This window comes from Peromyscus californicus, unplaced genomic scaffold, assembly GCF_007827085.1.
Source record: "Peromyscus californicus insignis strain IS unplaced genomic scaffold, ASM782708v3 Scaffold_3__1_contigs__length_106647218, whole genome shotgun sequence".
Taxonomy (NCBI): domain Eukaryota; kingdom Metazoa; phylum Chordata; class Mammalia; order Rodentia; family Cricetidae; genus Peromyscus; species Peromyscus californicus.
The window spans coordinates 3773147-3793904 of NW_026294551.1; the positions used below are offsets into that span (position 1 = coordinate 3773147).

A 20758-nucleotide genomic window follows, 5' to 3' on the forward strand; every position below is an offset into this window, starting at 1 on the left:
AAACTGCTCATCACTTTCTGTGGCTCAGAACCCTCAGTGAGCATCCCCCCACAATGAACCTGGCTATGCCTTGCCCCTGGACAGCTACCCATAGTTAACTACCCACTTGTCTAAGGCATATCTGAACCAATCCCTTCCAGGCCCCCTTCATCCTTCCTGGCGCCAGGACTGTGTCTAGAGTCACCAGTGGGCTTCCTGTGACTGTCAGCATTCAAGTAGTAGCTGGTCTGTTAGTAGGTCTCTGGGCACTTACTATGTGCCGGGATCAGCATGCAGCCAGAGATACAATTGGTATACATTAGTATGCAACAAAATCACAAGTGTTTGTGAGAATAGGGAAGGAAGGAAGGAAGGAAGGAAGGAAGGAAGGAAGGAAGGAAGGAAGGAAGGAAAGAAGGAAGGAAGGAAAAGGAAGGAAGGAAGGAAGGAAGGAAGGAAGGAAGGAAAAGGAAGGAAGAAGGAAGGAAGGAAGGAAGGAAGGAAGGAAGGAAAAGGAAGAAGGAAGGAAGGAAGGAAGGAAGGAAGGAAGGAAGGAAGGAAAAGGAAGGAAGAAGGAAGGAAGGAAGGAAGGAAGGAAGGAAGGAAGGAAGGAAGGAAGGAAGGAAGGAAGGAAGGACAAATGAACAGGCAACCCTGCGTCATCTTGGAACAGTGCAGGCCTCAGACCTCCATTAGACCACAAACCAGGTTCCCAGCCAGGACCACCTAAGCCACACCAGGCCAAGGTGGGGGCCGAAAGTCCGCCACAGGAGGCCTGAGAAGGTCTGCAGCCCCTCCTGAGGGCCTGGGTCTGTGTCCACCTCAGTTTCTCTGGCTCTGCCTGAACCTGAGTGAGCCCCACTGAGTCTGTCTGCCATTTCTCCTTCCCACCTCCCCTGCAGGGAGGCTATGCAGCTTACAGATACGCTCAGCCCGCAGCAGCCGCCGCAGCCGCAGCCTACAGCGACAGGTGAGGCTGGGAGCAGCAGGCCGCACAGGGTCGTGGTGGGCTCCTTGGAGGGTGGGTTCCGACAGACAGGAAGCCCCGCCCACCAGGGTGCCTGTGTCTGGTGAGTGCAAGGCCTGAAGAAAAGCAAATCCAGACTGAACTCAGAGATGCACGAACCGGGGAGTCCCTGACTGATTAATGCCTTCTCTCTCATGTAGCAGATAGAACACCTGATTCTCAACCCAGGGGTCTCACAGCTCTCAAGACCCCTTACAAGGAGGGCGACTGGGGGCCTCCATTTGGCCTCTGAAAATAACTCTGGTCCAGTTTGTATCTGGGAGCACCCAGCCCTCCCTCCGCCCAGCTGTGAGCATGCCCAGGAAGAAAGCTATGCTTTCTCGGGGGCAAGTCCTCATTAGAGGCTGAGCCTAATGCCTTTTCCCTCAGACTCTTGGCCTGGTAGCTTCAGAGTTCCTGTTTGAGCTATCTGCCTACAGAAAGCTGGCATTCTTGTCCACATGCTCCCTGTGGCCTGGAGGCTGCCTGCTCCCCACCCCCATAGCCGGTGGGGTCCTCCAACTCTTCCAGCCCTTGCCCTCCTTACGGCCTGTTGCCCCACCTTCCCAAATGTGCAAGGCCTAGGATGCTAAGACCCAGCCTTGACCTCTAAGAACTTGTCACATCACAAATTGGGTGAGCAAGAGGTCATCTGGGACAGAGTGCCACCTCGTGGGCCATGATGTTCCGGGTCTCCATTCCCATCTCTCTTCTCTCAAAGCCCTTTCCCAGCTCTTAGCCCTAGTTCTTGCTGGAGGCCGAGTCAAACGAACTTGCTAAGAATTCCATCCCCTCCCTGTGTCACCAAGCAGAACACACTGACCACCTAACGAAGGGAATATACTGCTACGTTCCAGACACTTGCTTCCAAACAGGAAGGATGGACAGGAAGCTGAGAGGGTCTCACGGGGGAGGGAGAGGCCTCGTGGGAAGGATGCTGGTCTGGGAAGGCTGGTCAGCTGTTGCCTGCTTCAGCTGCCCGTCTCCCGCACCCTCTCCCTCCCTGCTCTTCCTAGTTATGGCAGAGTCTATGCAGCCACTGATCCCTACCATCACACCATCGGCCCCACAGCAACCTACAGCATCGGAACCATGGTAAGAACAGCCGCCGGTCACGGTGAAGAGATCCATCCTGTGATGGGATGGGTGGGACCTCCAGCCAGTACCTAGTTCTGGAGAGGTGGGAAAAACTATGGAGAGGACCTCTGGGAAGCATCCTAGTGTTCCGGAGCCCAGTGACCACAGTCCTGTCAAGGCCCCTCCATTACCAGTACCATGGCCTTTCCTCCCTGCAGTGGCTCCAGGGCCTGGCCGTGAAGTGTCTGAGGTTAACCCCCAAGCCGCCCATTCTCACTTAGCAGGGGGACTAAAGTATGACAACCCTTTCTCACCAAACTCTCTTCCCAGACTACCCCAGGGCTCCAGGGATACAGTCTCCAGCCGCCTCATTCATGGTTGCAGGGTGGAGAGGACCCTAGCAGGGTGGGAGGTGGGTGGGCTGGTGTGTCTGTGTGCATGTGTATGTGTGTATGTGTATGTGTATGCCCAGTTGTCAACATAGCCCAGACCCTCTGTATCCCAGTCTGTGTCCAGTGCACACCTACTTCCTGTGCCTTAGACCCCCAGGGATGTTGATGTACGTTTTTAGCTTGGCATCCAGCATCAAAGATGAAAACATTTGGGGGGGCAGTAAAGAGAGAAAGCTGAGAGGCAACATGGATTTTTTTTCTACCTTCCTTGGTTTTGATTATTCCCTTGGAATTTTTGTCTTTGTTGATTTTTAACAAGCCCTGAACAGGCCTGTGGGGGCTCTAGCTGAGAGGGTGCCACAGCCATCCAGGAAAAGACCCAGACCCAGGACTGCAGCCTGAAGGCCCCGGCTGTCTGCACAGCTCAGTCTCAAGGCAGCTGCTAGCTGAAAGCTGTGGTTGACTCACAGGCCCCTCTTGGTTATGGCTTATTTTTGAGGCTCTGGAGGCATCCTCCAACTTTTTCCTCCTGCATTTGCTACTTTATTCCCATTTCCTGCAAAACTTGAGGGTGGGGATGAGATTCCACGGAATCCTCTCTGGCAGGACACAGAGCCAAACCTAGGAGGCCCTAGGAGACCCAGATGCAGGGCAGGAGCTGTGACCAGCAGGTGTGCCCCTCAGGCTTCAGTGGCTCTGGAGCCACAGACTAGGCACCCTGTCGGAGCATCCTGACTAGGCTGATAGCTCCACCAGAGGGCACAGTGGACCCAGCTGAAGCCCCAAGAAGTGACCCCAGAAACAGTATAAAAGTCTGCAAGGGAGGGCCATCCCTCCCAGCCCCAAGACCACCACCAAGGAACCAGGCCCCCAGTTGCCATGGCAACCCAAAACCCGTTCTTCCCAAAGAAATGCCATTGGGGGGAAGAAAGTGGGATTAGCTATTTCTTTCTTTCTTTCTTTTTTGGTTCTCCTTTTTTTTTTCTTTTTGATTTTTCCTCCCGATACCATAAGATGGTACTGATTGGCTGTTTTTCATCTTTGATGTTGCAGGCTAGCCTCTGCCGAGGAGGGTACAGCCGCTTCACCCCCTACTAGCAAGAGACCCCTCACAGCATTCACACCACTGCTTATTCCAAACCAAACCCTACAGTCCCAACACCAGACACAGCCACCAGGAGGACAGTGCGCCCTCCCGGTCAGTGACAAGCGCCGCTGACCCTCCGCGACTCTAAAGTCCATAGATTTTTACCTCCAGCCGGCTGGTCTCCCCACCCCACCCATGCTGGTGTGTGTGTCTCTGACCCTGGTTTTCCTGTATGTCTGAACCTTGCTTTCCTATCTTGACGTTGTTGGTGTTGTACAAGCCACTTCAGGTACAGTATGCATACAGCGGGAGCCAGGCCGGGGGGACGGCAAGTTGCCCTACCAGGGCCATGCCTATGTCTCAGGGCAACACGGGCCCTCGGAGCTCCAGAAGTGCCACCAAGCCTCCCTCAGAGCCACCTCAGCCATCCCCCTGCAGGCCTGGCCACCCCCATGCTTGGTGACCGATAGAGGAGCACCAGGGACCTAGGCCTCGTCAGTGGGTTCCCCAGTGGGAGGAGGGGCCTCCATCCACCTCTCCCTAGGAATGTCAGGAGTAGCTGCGGCCCCTCTGGACTTCCACTCAGCTGAAGTTAATGTTTCTATTAAAGTTTACTAATGATCCTCCTGTCCAAGTAGTCACAGCACACTGTTCTGTGTGTATACTGCTGCGATCACCCCAGCTCTGGGACTCCTTACAGAAATGGAAATGTCCCTGCCCCGGGGTCACCCTGCATTGGTGGACCCGGAGACCCTTCCTGAACCTGACCACATCCTCAGGCACCTGAAGCTGATGGCTCTGGGTATTGTCCTTGACCTACAGAGCTGCCCACCCATCCCCAAGACTCAGCATACCTTTTGTCGAGGTCCATCACAGGAGAGAAAAGGGTGTCAGCAGTCAGGCCAGGGACACGCATCAGCTTCCCTCCCCCAGCCTTTCTGTGGCCACCCCAGCCTCCGTTAGCATGTATGTGCCTCTGTGGCCTGTAGGGACCCACCTAACTCTACCTAGCCTAGAGTCCCAGAAGGGATGCCAACTGGTACCTGAGGTCAAGCTGAGAGCTCTGGAGGACTAGCAGGTGCTGGCCCCTCCACTCTGGGGGTTCGGGACCACAAGGCTACCAAAGCTGTAAGCCCCGTTGTAGATCGAGAGCCCTGCTCCCTCTCCTCCCACGTTCTCCACCATACCCTACCCATCATCCACTCACAGCCCTGCCCATCCCTACAAGATGGTCTACTTTAGGTCCAACTTGTGGTGGGGTTCCAGAAGCTGTGGGGTACTGTGACTTCAGGTTGGACAGGCACAGTGGCCCCCATGTGCTGCAGCCACCCCTCAGAAACTGCAAGCCTTCCCTTTCTGTTTCTGTTGTAGTGAAACCTTCCACCGTCTCCTTCTCGGACCATGAAGGGCAAAAACAAAAAAACAAAAAAAATCACAAAACAAAAAACAAAACAAAAAAAGATGTTAAGATCCAAGCAACAACAACAACAACAAAAAATTCCAACCAAACCAAGAGGCATTCAACCGAGTCCAAGTCCACGTCTGGCGTACGCCCGCACCGAGGGAGCTCGTCCCCCAGGGGGCGCCGGAGAGTGGCCTTGCCTGGCTGGCGGTGCAGTAGGGATACGGCCAGGCGCAGGGGAAGACCTGGAGGGAAGATGTGGCCCGTGGGTGTGGGGCGGGGGGGCTCGGGTATCTGTCCAGTCTTCCCTTCCCACCCTGCTCCCCAGGCAGGGGTTCCTAGGGTGGAGCAGGCCCCTGAGAAGGAGCGGCCAGCTGACTTGGGCTATTGCCTGCTGAGCCCTGGAGGGGCTGGGGGCAGTTAGGGGCCGATGGCGTGTCACTCATCCCAGGTCTCCAGCCTGGCCTCATTGAATGTGCTGCCAGTGCCTCAGCTGTCCAACCAGCCGCCCTGGGGTCCAACTCCCAATGCAAAGGGCTGACATGGCTCCAGAGCTCTGGGGCACCCCATGCTCCGCTCCCCTATGTGAAAAAGCTTCCAGCTACAGAGAACAAAGGAAGCCCAGCCAGCGGGGACCCAGTCCTCATGCTGTGAGCGTGGACAGGTGGGCCCTGGAGCACAGGATTTGTGTGTAGTGGCAGTCTTCCTGAAGAAGGCCAACCTCAGCTGTCTGCTAGGACCCAGCCCTCCTTCCCACTCCCTTCTGTAGGCTCAGTTCTGCTGGGGAGCAGGGGATGACAGATGGGCCAGCCCTGGGCTGCACCTCGAGGTTGGGAGTCAAGGTGCTATGGGTCTGGAGGGCCACAGTCAGAGCAGGACCCATGGGGAAGGCAAGGAGTGGGGGAAGGTCCGGGCTGGCCCCGCCATGGGAAGGCCAGCGGCGCTGCAGCCCCTTGGCTCCCTGGGCAGGTGTAGTGGGAGTCACAGGGAAGCAGCAGACCCAGTGGAAGGTACAGGGGACAGGTAGCAAGAAGCCCCTGGCAAGGCAGGGATAGGTGGAGTAGGATTAACAGCAAAAAATTAACAGAAACCATGGCTCCCGACGCGCCACCACTGTCTCATGACACCTCAAAATAAATCACCTCACTTTCTATCCAGCATCAGCCACCGAAGCTATGGAACGGAACCCTCCTTTTCTATTCCTGTTGTACATAGCCCCGCGCCTGCCTCCGGCTCTGTCCTCTGTACAGAGCCCCTCGCCTTCTGCTGTTTCGGACCCTTTTCCCACAGCAGCTCGGAACCCCTCCTCCCAGCCCCTCCCCCAGGACTGCAGCCGAGCCCCAGGCTTCCTTTCTTACCATTCTGTATGCTTCCACGGTGTGACCATTCAAATTAACAGTATTATTATTAAGATTAATAAAGATTTCTTTCTTCAAACCAGGATGGCTTTTTCTGATTTAGCAGTTCCCGGCAGGGGGGGCGGGGCAGGGGGGAAGCCCTCAAGGACTGGGGTGTGGGGCCCAGCCCTAGGATAGGCAGGTTGGAGACCCTCTGAGCAAATACCTGGGATTCCAGGTCTTCAGGTAGGCCTGCTGCACCCCATCCCAAGACGGGCTAGGGGAGCAGAGCAGCCCTCAGGGCTTCTGCAACAAGTCACATCTAAAGAAGAGGGGCATGCTGGGCATTCCCCAGCCACGGTGCTCCACTGAGCCAGGGGTAGGGAGTGAAGCCATCGTGGTGTGGACGCCCTCAGCTGTGGTCCTACATTCATTTCAAAGTGAATGTGCCGCCCCAGCCTTGAGCCCCAACTTCTGAAAGAGGTGGCAGAACAGCAGGAAGGGGGGCTAGAAGGCTGAGGCTGAGCCCTGCAAGGAGAGATGCAGAATCCAATCCAAAAGCTTCAGGGCTGGGGCCGGGAGTCGGATCGCACCAAGACTCGCCTTCTCATTTTTCACATTGGATAATTTATTTCCAAGCGATTATATCCACCAGAGGGGCCCAGGCTTAAATGCCGGCAGATTAATTTTCCTGCACAGGAGCCAGTGTTGCTGGGACTGGGGACCGTGCTCCTGGGAAGTGGGGTTGTGCAGCTCTGCCTCACGCCATGCTCTGCTAAGCCCCCTTACTTCTAATTGCTTGCTCACCAGACTGTGAGAAAATAATTGCCACTATAAATTTTTCCTCCTCTGCATAAAATATTTGAAGGAACCAGCACTTTTAAAAAGCGGACTCGATACCACGAGGGAAGCAGGGCATTCAGGAATGCTGCACTGCCCCCAAACAGGCCACCTGCCCTGCCTGCCACCCACGGACTCTCCACTCCGGGCATGGCACCCTGGCCGGGAGTGGGAGAGCCAGTGCTCTGGGGCAGGATCTGGCAGTGAACCAGAGACAGTAAGGCCAGCACAGCACCGGGTGCTCGCTCCTCTCCCACCCTGCAAGGCTGGCGGAGCCACGCCAGAGTACAGGAGTAGCCCAGGCTTTACCAGAGGCCCTGTCCTGCCCCTGTCCCTGTGAGAGCTGGTAGAACCACACGAGAAACAGGGCAGAATGTTCCCAATCTCGGGTTCCAGGTCCTCACCCTTACACTTCACTCAAGAGGGGCAGAGTGCCCAGGAAATCAGGGAAGATGGGCAGGGGCGGTATCAACCCGTACAGGGAGGAGCCACCCTTGCCCTCTTTGCTTGGCACTCAGGACTCTGAGGAAGCCCCACCCACCCAACCCCTACACCTCTGGGGGACGGTGACAGGCTACCTTGGCATCTGGTGGCCACCCACCCTATACTACAACATGAGGTCCACAGGTCAGACCCCAGAGCTGTGTCTCTTTTCTGAGCACAGAAGGGATTCGAGAGCTCTATATTGTGGCCTGAGCATGAAGCACCAGGAGAAGCAGGAAAAATGCCAGTGGCACTACCCAAGACCCAGCTACACAGCAGGTCGTTTGCATGCAGCCCAGTGTTAACAGGGCTCTGTACAGCTAAGATGTAGCCACACTCGGAGGCAAGGCTCACCCGCCTCTAGCAAGACAGAGGAAAAAGCCTGGTGGCACCCTGATGTCTCTGCACCTTCACCACGAGCAGACAGCCTAGGGGAGATATTGCACAGGCAAGGGAGTTGGGGTTCATAGGGACAGTCAGCTGCCAACGCCACCATCCATACAGGTAGTCTGAAATACGACTGGCTCACCTTGTACAGGTGGGGGTGCCAACGCCCACCTGATGGGGCTCCTAGTCCTAGGGGGCACCATCCCAGCTACCCTGTGAGCACCCCCGACACCCACTCCAACCCTGAGGAGTGTTGCCTCAGGCTTCAGGGAGCATCACAAATCCTGGCCCCTCGGGATCCTTGCTGCCACCAGTGATGTTTGTCTCTGATTGTCAAAGCTGCGGGGATAAATGGCCACCATTCTCAACAGAAGCATCCTTTCAGACGATGAGTAATAGCCTTTATGGAATTTTTGGGAAGAAACCTCAAAGCCTCTCCTTCCTTGAGACTTGCATCCCATGGAGAGCATTACACAGAAGGATGTGGATGCTAGGTAACTCACCTGGAGCATCCACAGGGCAGAGCTTCCTGAAGAGCACGGCCAGAGCCTGGAGACCTGGCCTCCTGGGGACCCAGCTACACTCAGCCGTCCGCTCAGCCCTGGGCGGCTGACCAAGAAGACACCTCAAGTCTTCAGGTGAGAAGAGTACTGTGCTCTGGGCTGGGTTCACTGAGGGGCTGAGTAGAGCAGGGCTGCCCTGCCCCACTCAACCTGAGGCACCAGGAAGCCCTCCCTGGGGACAGGCTCCACCAGGAACTCCACACGACCATCCTGCCCAAATCTAGCAGCCGCCACTGCTAAGTCCACCACACGGTACTGGTTGGCAAAAGCCAGGCCCAGGAACACGGGCTTCTCTGTCCCAGGGGTCTCCTCCGGTGCAGAACTGCTTCCTGTCCGTTCCCGGCAGTGAATCCGGAAGCACCGGGCTTGGAGCAGATGGTAGGACCAGTGCAGAGTGCAGCTGAGAAGGAGCCGGGTAGGGAGGCCCTCAGACCCCGAAACCAGGGGGATCCAGCGGATCTGTGAAATGGTGACATTCTGCACCCGGGGCAGAGGGGCCAGCAGGCTGTTGGCATCAACCACCTGGAAGGAGAGGGGTTTGTACGGCTAGATGCCCAGGAGGACATAGGGGGCATCCCATATGGAGGCACTCCTCAGTGCCTCCTCCTCCCTCCTCCTCCCCAGGGACCCAGACACTCCCCCATCTACCCCTTCTCCTCACAGGCCCAGCTCCCACATACATACCTGGATCTCTCCAAGACGACAAATGAAGCTCTTCTCCTCCCGGCTGCCGGGTGGCCGTGAAAAGCTCACCAAGAGGTCCTGAAGCAGGCACCCATGCAGGCTCACCTCATAGCAGCTGAAAGAACACACAGGCTACTCACAAGCCAGCTGCAGGGAGGGTCCGAGCCACAGTATGAAGGGGAAGCATCCCAGAGGGTACCCAGGTCATGGGTCAAACCAAGGCGTCTCCTTCCCCCTTGTTCTGGGGTTTTTCAGTAGGGGACTCTTTTTTTTTTTCTGGTTTTTTTCGAGACAGCGTTTCTCTGTGTAGTTTTGGTGTCTGTCCTGGATCTCTCTGTAGACCAGGTTGGCCTCGAACTCACAGAGATCCACGCCTGGCTCTGCCTCCCGAGTGCTGGGATTAAAGGCGTGCGCCACCACTGCCCAGCAGTAGGGAACTCATAATCCTTAAATTCTCCCATGTGTGCCCATCGCCTTATGGGGACTTGACAGGGGAGGACTCACCGTTGAATCCAGCCCCCACTGAGCTGCTGGCCACAACGGTTGGCCCATCTGGCCAGCTTGGTGGGGGGCACCCGGAGGGGTCGGGGGCTGTGCCTTGAGCCAGTTTCTGCTAGAAGACATGGGCTTCAGAAAGGAGAATCCCACAGGAAAACCCAAGAAGGGCAGGATGTCTACTTAGCAAGGCATTGTGGGGAGGGGAGTCTAAGTAAGATCCCTGGTGGGACAGTAGGGGGAGGGGGTCTAGGAAATCCCTGGTGGGGCAGTGGGAGGGGAGGGGGATCTAGGAGATACCTGGTGGGACAGAGGGGGGAGGGGAGGGGGTTCTAGGAGACTCCTGGTGGGGGAGTGTGGGGAGGGGGGTCTAGGAGACCCCTGGTGGGGCAGAGGGGGGAGGGGAGGGAGTCTAGGAGAATCCTGGTGGGGCAGTGGGGGGAGGGGGGCCTAGGAGACCCCTGGTGGGACAGAGCAGGGAGAGGAGGGGTCCTAGGAGACCCCTGGTGGGACAGACGCTTGGAAAGATTTTGGAGGACAAGTGGGCTGTGTGTCTGGGACTGGCCAGACTCACTCATCCTGGCTTCTACCACCTTGCCATCTCCACAGCCCACTGGTGTGCCCATCTCAGTGTCTTGCCCAGAAGGAGACCTGTATTCAACCTGCCCAAAAGGCCATGCTGCTTAGCAGGGTCACAGAGGAGTGCAGGTAATGACCATAAGCAACAGATTCCACCCAAGGTGGGAGCAGCCCATCCCCACCCACAGCAGCCCCACCCACAGCAGCTCCACCCAGAGCCAGGACCTTATCCACCTTCTTTCCATGAAGTCACCCAGCCTCTCACCGTTCAACACCGAAATGCCACCCACATGGCAGCTGCTGGCATCCCCTGTTGTGAGCTCCAAAGCCACCTGGACATCCGTCGGGTCTTCAAACTTGTACACCATTGACAGGAAGAGCTTGGGTGGCACCGGGACCAGCAGGGAGAACAACCTAGAGGAGAGAAACCCCACTAGAGGAGTAAGAGAGACTGCAGGTCCTCCACCAGCCCCTCCCTGCCTGGGTGGGGAGTGGGGTAGCCAGACACCTGCCCTGCTGTGGCTAGGGCCCTATTATGGCTAGGACCCTGCTGTGGCTAGGGCCCTGCTGTGGCCAGGACCCTGCTGTGGCCAGAACCCTGCTGTGGCCAGGACCCTGCTGTGGCCAGGACCCTGCTGTGGCCAGGACCCTGCTGCGGCTAGGACCCTGCTGTGGCCAGGACCCTGCTGTGGCCAGGACCCTGCTGTGACTAGGACCCTGCTGTGGCGAGGGCCCTGCTGTGGTTAGGACCCTGCTGTGGCCAGGGCCTTCCCTATGGCCAGACTCTGCTGTGTACTGGAAGCTCCTCATTCTAATTTCTTCCCATGCATCTAAGGCAGCCACACGTTGGGAAGGACAACTCAGTGGGTTGTTCAGACTCCTGCATGACAGACACTCCACCCAGCTGACACAGCTATGCAACACTTTAGAAGGCTGCAGAGGTGTTATGTGATGTGTTTGACAACAAGGTGAAAGATCTGAGGTCTAACCCTGTCGTCACTTGGCTCCTGCGGACCCTCGGCCTAATTTAGCTGCAGACACAGAGGACAGAAGGCAGAGATCCACACGCCTCACCCAGCACTCACCCACCTCACGGCTACATTGTCAACCTCAGGTGGGATCAGGCCCCGGAGCAGCAGAGAGCCGCCCCCATGCCAAGCGTCAGCCAGGCAGCAGTGCGTCTTCACCCAGCCCCGACTGTCTCCAGCCAGTTTATGTTCACCAAAGAGGGGCTGGATCTCTTGGGCACTGGGGTGGTACCAAGGCCCCACTGCCTGCTCCTGAAGAAAGAGGGTAAGTGAGAAATGGGACAGGGCCAGGGGCCTCCTCTGCAGAGGCAAACAGAACATGGCAGTAGGGACAGGAAAGCCGTACATAGCACTCCTGCTCACACCCTTTGGCTTCCCTCCTGCCCATCCCAGCCAGAGGCCAGATGGAGAGAGGTCCACTTCCCCACCCTGTCCTCAGCACCGAGACCCACGAGACCCACGCACCTGGCCATAGCAGACTCTTCGAGTCCCCAGGCCCAGGCAGAAAGAGGTGACAAAAGGCAGGGAGCAGATGCTGTGTGTGGGCAGGAAGCGCTCCAGCAGTCGCCAGAACCTGACAGGGACATAGAGAGCGGGGGTGAGGGGGCTGCTCCACACCCCTGCAGCCCCGTGTGAAGTTGGGGGGATCTCTGACAGGGGCCATCCAGGGAGACTGGAGCACCCTGCTAGGAGCAGGCCAGATGACATCTGCAGGAAGTGTTTGTCTCCCTCTGTTCCCTCCTGCCCAGGCGGTCTCCAGCATCCTCCCAGGGAGCTGCCAGTGGTCCCTTTGTTCTCACTGGATCCCCTCATCCTCCAGTCACCACCCCATTGGAGAGGATCACTACACAGCAAGACCGGAGCTACTCCCAGGTATCCACGGCAGCAGAGACGCCCTCTCTCCTGCCAGTCCACGCAAAGCCCTTGGGGACTCACTTGTCCTGGTTCTGAAAGAAGTCACTCTTATCCAGACACTCATACACCCAGCCAGGAGCAAACAGCGCCACTGAGAAGCCATGCTTACGGATCAGCTCCATCGACTGGGGAAACAGAAACCAGGGAGATGCCCAACACTGCGACCAGAGTCCACACAAGCTTCCTGGACGCCAGCTCACAGGGAAGGATCTCTCGGGGCCAGCTAGGAAAAGCTCTCCTCACAACTCCAAGCAGAGGGTCTTGGCCTTCATCTCTTTTGTCCCATAAGCCAGCTAAAGGAGTGTGTTAGAGAAGAGGCTGAAAACATGGCGGACTCAACCATGGAGGTGCTATCTCGGTGGACAGAGTGGCTGAGCTCACTGTAACTCTCTACCTCCTCCTCTCTCCTCTTCTCAGACACCTCCCATCATACTAGAGTCACAGCAGGTGGAGACTCTGCAGTTACCGGGTTGTGTAACTGTGTGCTGCTTAGTTTTAACTGTCACCTTGACACAATAACCTGGGAAGAGAGTCTCAATGAGGGATGGGCTACACTGGTTAGCCTGTGGGCATGTCTGAGTGTGGACTGTCTTGTTGATTAACGTAAGGAAGACCTAGCCCATTGCAGGCAGTACCATTCCCTAGGCAAGGAGGTCCTGAACAGTATAAAAGGGGATAAAGCTGGGTGTGGTGACCTTTAATCCCAGGAGGCCAAGACAGAGAGATCAAGGCCAGCCTGATCTACACAGCAAGTTCCAGGACAGCTAGGGCTGCATAGGAAGACCCTGTCTCCAAAATAATGAGAGGTGGGGGAAGGAGAAGAAAGCTAGCTGAGAATAAGCAAGGAATCATTTCCTTTCCCTCTGGTCTTGACTGTTTGATGTGACAGCCGCCGAGACTTGCCTACACTGACGGACTGTAGCCTGGAACTGTAACCCGAGATTACACCCCTGCGTCTCCTGTTGCATTTCGTCAGAGTATTTTTATCACAACAGAAGCGAAACAAGGGCCTGGATTAAATGATTCATCTACAGCTTCCCTCGGGACTGACAGACAGGAACTGAGGCTGCTGCTCACCTTTCCACCCTGCCGAGACAACTGGTCCCAAACATGAGTGCTTCACCTCTGTGTGCTACAGCCCCCTGCACACTCCCTACGTCCACTGAGTGGCATGAAAGGTCACTCAATGCACTCCAAAGCATGTGGCCCAGGAGGGAAGTCGGTGTCTGTGGGATGATTCAAGAGTGGAAACAGGTCCTTCGGCCCATCTGACTGGAGACTCAGGAAGAGACACAGGAGTTCCAGGGTGCCTTGGTTTCCCTTCTCAGGGACAGTTCCCCTTTCTTTCCTTTGAGGTGCTAATGAGAATGGAAGGTCCCCAAGGAAGAGGCCACCGAGGGCATAAAGACCAGTAGCCCTGGTGCGGTGCGGGGCAAAGGCCACCACCTACCTTGTCAGTATCAAAACGGCCTCCGACCACATTGCTCCGAGCAAACACATCCACACCCACATACACGTCAGCCAGGCGCTCCCCGGCCTGTGCCACCATCCTCTGCAGGTGTTCCTCCCGCCAGTTATAGTTGGTGAAGAAGCCATCACAGGAGTCAAAGAAGACCCTGAGAGGTGGCAAGGTCCAGCTGAGGCCATGCGCAGCTGGACGGGACACCCATCTGCTGTCAGTTTCCCTGATGCTCAGGGCCACACCTCACCCATGGACTGGGGCTGCCCATGACTAGAGTCTGCAGCTTCAGCCCCGTGGGTACTAACCACACCTGCTCCCTTCTACCCAAAGCTGCCCACACTGCTGTAACCCCGTCCAGCTCCTCTTCCTGCATGGCCACCCCGGCGCTCACCTGTTCTGTTCATTGAGTTCATCCTGCCATTTGAGCTGCCCACTCTGTACCACGCTGTCATACCAGAGCACCAGACCTCCAGGAATCTGCTGATGGAGCTGTGTGGTCAGGTACTGGAGAAATGGAGGTGTGTTCCCCACAGCAGCTGGCTGCAAGAGAGGAAAGGAGATCAGACCCTTGCAAGGCTGGGCATGTCTCTCATGAGAAATAATCAGTATAGTTGAGAAGGGAGGCCACAAGAGCCAACACCACCAAAAGTGCCCCTTGTCCCACAGCCACAAGGGAGGAAGGACCTCGCTATCCTTGCTAGACAGAAAAGAAAATAGCCCAGAATTCAGGACAAGATAAAAAGCAATGGGAGGAGTCCGCGGCCACAGAAAAGCCACACAAGCCTGAAGCAGGGATGGGGGGAGAAAGCGTGTGGCCACACCGAGGGAGGAGGCAAGAAGAACAGAGCCAAAGAAGCTCATGGAGGAGCTGGGCTCTCCCCTCCCCGCACTCAGAGATGGCACAGACGGTGAAGCTGGGATGCGAGAAGTGGGTCTTGTTCTATGGGCTGGGGCTAGGTCCGGAGCAAGAGGGGTCACGCAAAGGGATGAGGGCAGTGGAAACTAGCAGAAAGGATTTGCAAAGCCAAGAGTGGAGGGCCAGGCACCAGGACAAGGCTGCAGTGCTTACACTCAGAGAGTTCTCGATATTGATGAGCCAACCATCGAAACGAAAAAACTGAGCGATCTGGACCAGCCGATCAGCCACTGCCTGGTAGGAGCGCTCATCCCCAGCCAGGAAGGATTCACAGAGCCTGCCTCCCTCCTGCCACTCTGTGATGAAGGTCCCTGTGAGACAAGAGATAAGCAGCTTCATGGATGGCTTTCCTCTGACCCAGGGCTTGGCCAAGTGTGCTTCCTAGATATCAGGACTATAGGAAAATGTAGACATTCCATCAGTGGTACTCTGGGATGTGGTCACAGAGGGTGCAGGACAAAGCTGGAGAGGCATCATTTTGAACCAGTGGTTGGCAAACTATGGCCTTGGGCCAGACCCAGCCACTACTCGTGTAAGTAGTACTTTCCTGGAACGCAGCACGGCCCCTCTGCCTACCTGTCATCTACAGCTGCTCTTATTCTGATCACCACCACAGGGACCGATGGCCATCTGGTCCTCCCCGGGAAAATGCACGGACGCCATCCTAACCCATGGACACAGCTACATCACAGGATTACCCAGCAGGTGACCAACCCTGGCTCTTACCCAGCACGCAGACCCCGTGCCGGTGTGCAGCATTGGTCCAGCACACGGGGGGGGATGGTGACCGTGTGGTGGCTGAAGTACACGAAGACGTCGATGTACTGCCAGTGGTAGAAGGAGTAGGGAGTCTGCACCTCTGAGCCCTGAATGAACCTGGAAGACATGGAGCAGAGTCAGGTCCCAGGAGACAGAATCAGGACACAGTGATTGCGGGGGGGGGGGGGGGGGGGGGGGGGGGGCCGCCATGGGTGAGGTGTCTCTCTTCAGTTCTGGTCACTGGCTCTGACTGAAAGCCTGTGTAAGATCCTGCGTGAGAGGAACAAGAGCAGGAACTACCTGAGGCTCTTCTGTCAAGAGCAGCCAGGAGCAGGAGCTGGGGTGACAGCCAGTCAGCAAAGTGCTCGCCTTGCGTGAGTTCCCTCCCCAGAACTGACTTAAAATAAAAAATAAAAAATCCAGGTGTGGTAGAGTGTGCTTGTGGAGAGTCCCAGCTGGACCAGCCTTGTCTACTTGGTGAGTTCCAGGCCAGTGAGGAAGCATGTCTCAAAAATAAGGTGGACAGCACCTGAGGAATAACAGCCAAGGTTGCCCCCCCACCCCCCGCCTCCACATGCACACACAGACACACAAAGACCAGTGAGGGGGTGCTAGGCATGGGGGCATCTGAGGCAGAGGGACTGAAGGTGGAAGCCAGAGCTGGGCCATGTAATGAGTTCTATACCAGACGAAACTACAGAGCAAGACCCAATCTCAAAAATCCCAGTGTTGGGGGGGGGGGCAGCTCATTCACCAGCCAGGGAACTGGCACAGGCCACGGATCTGCACAGACAGCATTCTGGCCTCTGTGAGCAGAGGAAAAGGGAAGCAGAAAGGCTGGGTACAGGCCCCGTCTCCGGCTTCCGCCCCGCATGCAGGGTCAGCAGTGCCCGTGGCTCCCGGGGTCTGCAGGTTGGCCACGCCCCAGATGGGGCAGTTGGCTCTGACTCAGCCTCCCATCACCCTGTCCAAGACTCTTCTACAAATGTTCAAAATGTCACTCTAGGTAGCCTGTGCATAGCTGGGAGAGAGCACAGGAAGCCAGAGGCAAGAGATCCGAACAAAGACAGCACTTAGGGGAAGCGCAGCAGACCCATCGGATGAAGACGTGACTGCTGGGCCAGGCCTAGAGATATGGGCAGCAATTCTCTGCAGGGGCAGCCTGAGGAACTAGATAGACACGCGCTCACCCAACTCCACCTTGTTTCTGCCACGTGAAGCTGAACCTAGGACTGAGTTTCTCTCCCTGAGGTGCCAGAGGCCCATCTAGAACCTGCTTTCCCAACTGCTGCCCTCTTCCCATCCTAGGACGGCCAGCAAGGAGACCAGTGCTGTGTCAGGAACCTCACCTGTCTTCCAGGTACCCGCCCATCATGTCGTGGCACAGCAGGGTCCGAGGCCTAGGGCTGCTCAGTGGGGGCTGGCGACGCTCTAGGGGCTCCAGGGCTACATTGAAGCCATCCTCCATGAGGGGGGTCCACGCCAGGAGCTCCTCCAGCGATGATAAGTAGAAGCTGATAGGTCTGGTTTTGTCCTTGTCATAATATCTAGCTGGTCCACGGAGGGAAACAGAAAGGAATAATGGAAACCAGGGAATTCATGCAGATGCTCTGACCCGACAGAGAGAACAGTAGGGGCTGCAATGGCCATGAGGGCTTATTAGTGGGAGCCTCAGTACCTCACCTGGTAAAGGGTCCGGGGCGAAACTGACCACATCTCTAAAAACTGCTTCCTCTTCTTGGTCCTCTTTGATCCTAAGCAAAGGGTGGGTTTTTACAAGATTAATTCGTTTTTGTTTTTGATACAGGGTCTTGCATAGCCCAGGCCAGTCTGGAACTTTCTCCTTTCACCTCTCAAATGCTGGGGTTAGGGGATGCTCCACCATACCCCATTTATGCTGTGCTGGTGGCCACACTAGGCTTTGAGCGTGTGAGGTGAGCTATCAACAGAGCTACATTCTCAGCCCCCCAAAAGGGTAAGTAACAGTTAGAAGCAAATGGCTAGCTATCTCTGGACATGGCTTATAAAACATACACCAGAGGCTGCAACCAGAGACTGGGGAGCTGGGGTTCGTCTTGTTTACTAGCAACCAGGGCCTGCTTCTGCTTGGACAGATGCCAATGGCAGCCCACACCTGCGATTTCCCCAACCAACAGGCAAATCACACACTGAGAACCCCAAGATAGGCACTTCCTAGGGTCACAGGCCTTCTGTGGCCAAGGGATACATAGGGTCTTCAAGTACTAGTAAAATTGAAGGCCCTGAAAGGACAGAACCAGGCTTTATCTCCTGTCCACACACAGGGGCATGGAATACTCCCTGGGCCCCCACTGTTCACCAGAGGATAAGAAAAGAAAAGCAGCTTGGCTTCATGAAGTCACAAGGTGTGAGCACACCCGAATCAGGAAACATTCGTTTTAAAGTATCATTTTAAGAGTAGTGAGAAGACACTATAGTAGCCTTTAGGTATGGCAGGCATCGAAGCTGGACTCCCCTAAACCCCCCAGGGCCTGAGGCCATCAACAGTGACTTGAGCTCCCTCCATAGGATCAGCCATCCATCACTGACCCAGGGCCTCTGTAATTAAAGGAGCCCTTGGCACTGCAGAGATGGCCAGACAGCAGAGGGTTAAAATAGAGACAAAGTCCTTCTTTTTCTGTGGTGCTAGGGCTCAAACCCAGGACTTCCCACATCCTAGGCCAGTGCTCTACCATGAATCTATCCCAAGACACGGCCTCACTAAACCAGGTTGGCCTCAAACTTGTGATCCTCCTGCCTCACCCTCTCAAATAGCTGGAATCACAGGCTGTGTCATCGGGCCACGCAAACCACCCCCTTTCAAATTTCCTTCCCAGACTTCTCTCTTGCAGATGTCCCTCCCTGGCTGATGCCTTTATCCTTCAGCTGCACCCAAAGGAACTCAGAGCAATCCTCCCTGCTCCTGTTCACCTTTGTCACCGTATAATTCCTCCAATAAGAAAGAAAGGACCGTATTAGAATCCCTTCCACCCAGAAATACCTTTCCATCAGCCAGCAACCACCGTATAGTATGAATGGCCCATCTGTCTCACAGATTTAAAAACAAAACGGGACAAGCCAAGTATGCGCTAATAACTTTCCCAGTATTCTACGGACCAGGGGGTTACTACCCCAAAAGGAACAAATCCCCGGACCAGAAGGGCATGTCTGTCCACTCCTGACTTTGTGCCCATTCTGATCCTTTCCACGTGGATATCCACCAACCACGGTCCTCCTCCACATCCCTAAAGACTCAGTTCAAATATCACCCTAACAGACAGCCATCCATGTTTGGGACTGCCTGATCTATAAGGCCAAAGAAAGGTATGGTAGCCATGGCGCCAGCCTTCCAGGACGCGACTTGGTGGGCTGGGACAGGGTCCGTCATGGGTCAGGGACAAGGGCGCTGCTAGCTTGCTCAGGTGGCCCGTCTGCGGCCAGGGATGGAAGGATAGAGGGACGCAGGGATGGAGGGAGCCCACCGCGAGCAGTGGACAGTGTCGCACTGTGCAGGGACAGGCAGCATGGCCACCCCGGCCCAGACCGGAGCTCAGCCCAGCCGTGCGCACCTCCGCCCCGGCCTCCGCCGCCCCGGCCTCCGTTCCGACTGGTCCTGCGCCTGCTTCTCCGGGGCTGTGGGGCCCCTCTGCTGCGCAGCCCCCTGGGTCAGCACCGGCAGGGAATCCATGACCGCCAGTGCCCGCCGGCCGCTAGGGCCTCCGGACACCTTGCTCCAACAGCCAATCGCAGACCTGGGCCTGCCCCTGCCGCCGCTCTCAGCCAATGGCGAGTGCGCAGCGCCGCGACTGGCTCCTTCCGGCTGGAATCAGACAGCGCTCTGCAAGCGGGGCGCGTGGAGCCAGAGTTAAATAACCGGCGGGGGCGGGGCTAATGGGCGGGGTCTGGGAGAAAGGAGGGGCCGCGTGGATCCAGAGCCCCAGGTTCTAAGAGATCCCCAAGAGCTCCTATCTGACCTGGTGTTAGCCGCAAAGCTCTCTTCCCAGGAAATTGAGGTGCAGCCCAGACAGATGAAGCAATCCGCCAGAGACCACCAAGTCAGTACACGGTAGCGATGAGCCCTGGAACTTGGCCACATAGACCAGGCCAGCTGGCCCTGGAGCTTCCCTGGATCCGCCGTCTCCACCTACCATCTCCAAATGCTGGGATTACAGGCATATGACACCATACTCGGCTTTTTTATTTTTTAATTAAAATATAATTACCTCATTTTCCCCGTCCTTTCCTCCCTCCAACCCTTCCTGTGTACCACACTCACTTGATCTCTCTCAAATTCATGATTTTTATTTCTTTAATTGTTGCTACATATGCATGTATATATTCCTAAATATAGAAACACAACCTGCTCAGTCCCTATAAATGTTACTTGTTTGTATATGTTTTCAGGACTGGCATTTGATATTGAATAACCACCTGGGGAGGGGCTCTTCCTGGGGAAGACTGTTTCCCCCGCTCTCAGCGTTCTGTAGTTGCCTGTAGTTATCTGTTAGGATGGGGGCCACGTTAGTCTATTGGTGTCATCATTGTCCGGGTCTTGTTTAAGCAACCCATGCTGATGAAACTTCACAAATGTAACTTCTCTGCCGTTTCTAGGAGGCACAACTAGACTTAAAACCTGTTCGACAAAAGGAAATCATGTCTGGCACTGAAAAACATAGCCAACCATGTGGGCTAGTGATATCAAAGATCATGGAGAGGAACGTACAATCGGCACTTCACTGAGGCAGCACAGCGCTGACTCTTTAACCCAGGTTCTGGACTCAAATCCTGGTCCTAGGGCTTGCAAAGGTAACGCAGGTGAGCCAGCTGAGCCAACTCTAGGTCCAGTGCTGAGATTTTAACTCAGTTCTGCTAATCACGCTGAAGAGTAATATTCAGAACAACATAAAAGATAAAACTGTGATTCCCATTCGTATATCAGCAAGGGCTGACGACTGTCTTTTCTCGTTAATCAACAAAAGAAGAAAAGAGGTATTATAGTGAGCTTAAGATGGGGCTCAGGCCGGGCGGTGGTGGCTCACGCCTTTAATCCCAGCACTCGGGAGGCAGAGGCAGGTGGATCTCTGTGAGTTCGAGGCCAGCCTGGACTTCCAAGTGAGTTCCAGGAAAGGCGCAAAGCTACACAGAGAAACCCTGTCTCCAAAAACCAAAAAAAAAAAAAAAAAAAAAAAAAAAAGATGGGGCTCAGAAAAGTCTAGGAAGTAAGAGGCAGGTGGGGGAAATGGGGTTGGAGGGACTGTTTGCATCATCTATCCTGCACAACTTGGAAAGAGCTGGAATGGACCCAATATGATGGTGAGCATGGATAGTTTCCTCCTGAACACATTCTCC

The 20758-nt window shown here is 55.7% G+C and overlaps 2 protein-coding genes across 7 annotated transcripts in view; one reads left to right on the forward strand and one right to left on the reverse strand.

Moving 5' to 3' along the window:
- Rbfox3 (RNA binding fox-1 homolog 3) overlaps window positions 1-6384 on the forward strand; it is a 427534-nt gene extending 421150 nt beyond the window's left edge. For 5 of the 6 annotated variants that reach the window (XM_052758942.1, XM_052758941.1, XM_052758943.1 and 2 more), the window contains 3 exons: window positions 882-949; window positions 2002-2080; window positions 3508-4170. In XM_052758942.1, the coding sequence (XP_052614902.1) occupies window positions 882-949; window positions 2002-2080; window positions 3508-3552 (192 nt within the window). In that variant the 3' untranslated portion in view covers window positions 3553-4170. Of the gene's footprint in view, window positions 1-881; window positions 950-2001; window positions 2081-3507; window positions 4171-4912 lie in introns of those variants that run through there. The other variant, XM_052758940.1, reaches the window with a different exon arrangement.
- Window positions 6385-8366: 1982 nt separating this feature from the next.
- Engase (endo-beta-N-acetylglucosaminidase) lies at window positions 8367-19218 on the reverse strand. The gene is given in 15 exon segments (XM_052758936.1): window positions 8367-9075; window positions 9238-9352; window positions 9742-9850; window positions 10577-10725; window positions 11401-11591; window positions 11805-11913; window positions 12276-12379; window positions 13705-13870; window positions 14108-14256; window positions 14786-14943; window positions 15359-15410; window positions 15412-15508; window positions 16741-16942; window positions 17075-17145; window positions 18979-19218. Coding segments are annotated over 15 exon segments (2208 nt in total). The 5' UTR covers window positions 19098-19218; the 3' UTR covers window positions 8367-8658.
- Window positions 19219-20758: the final 1540 nt, after the last annotated feature.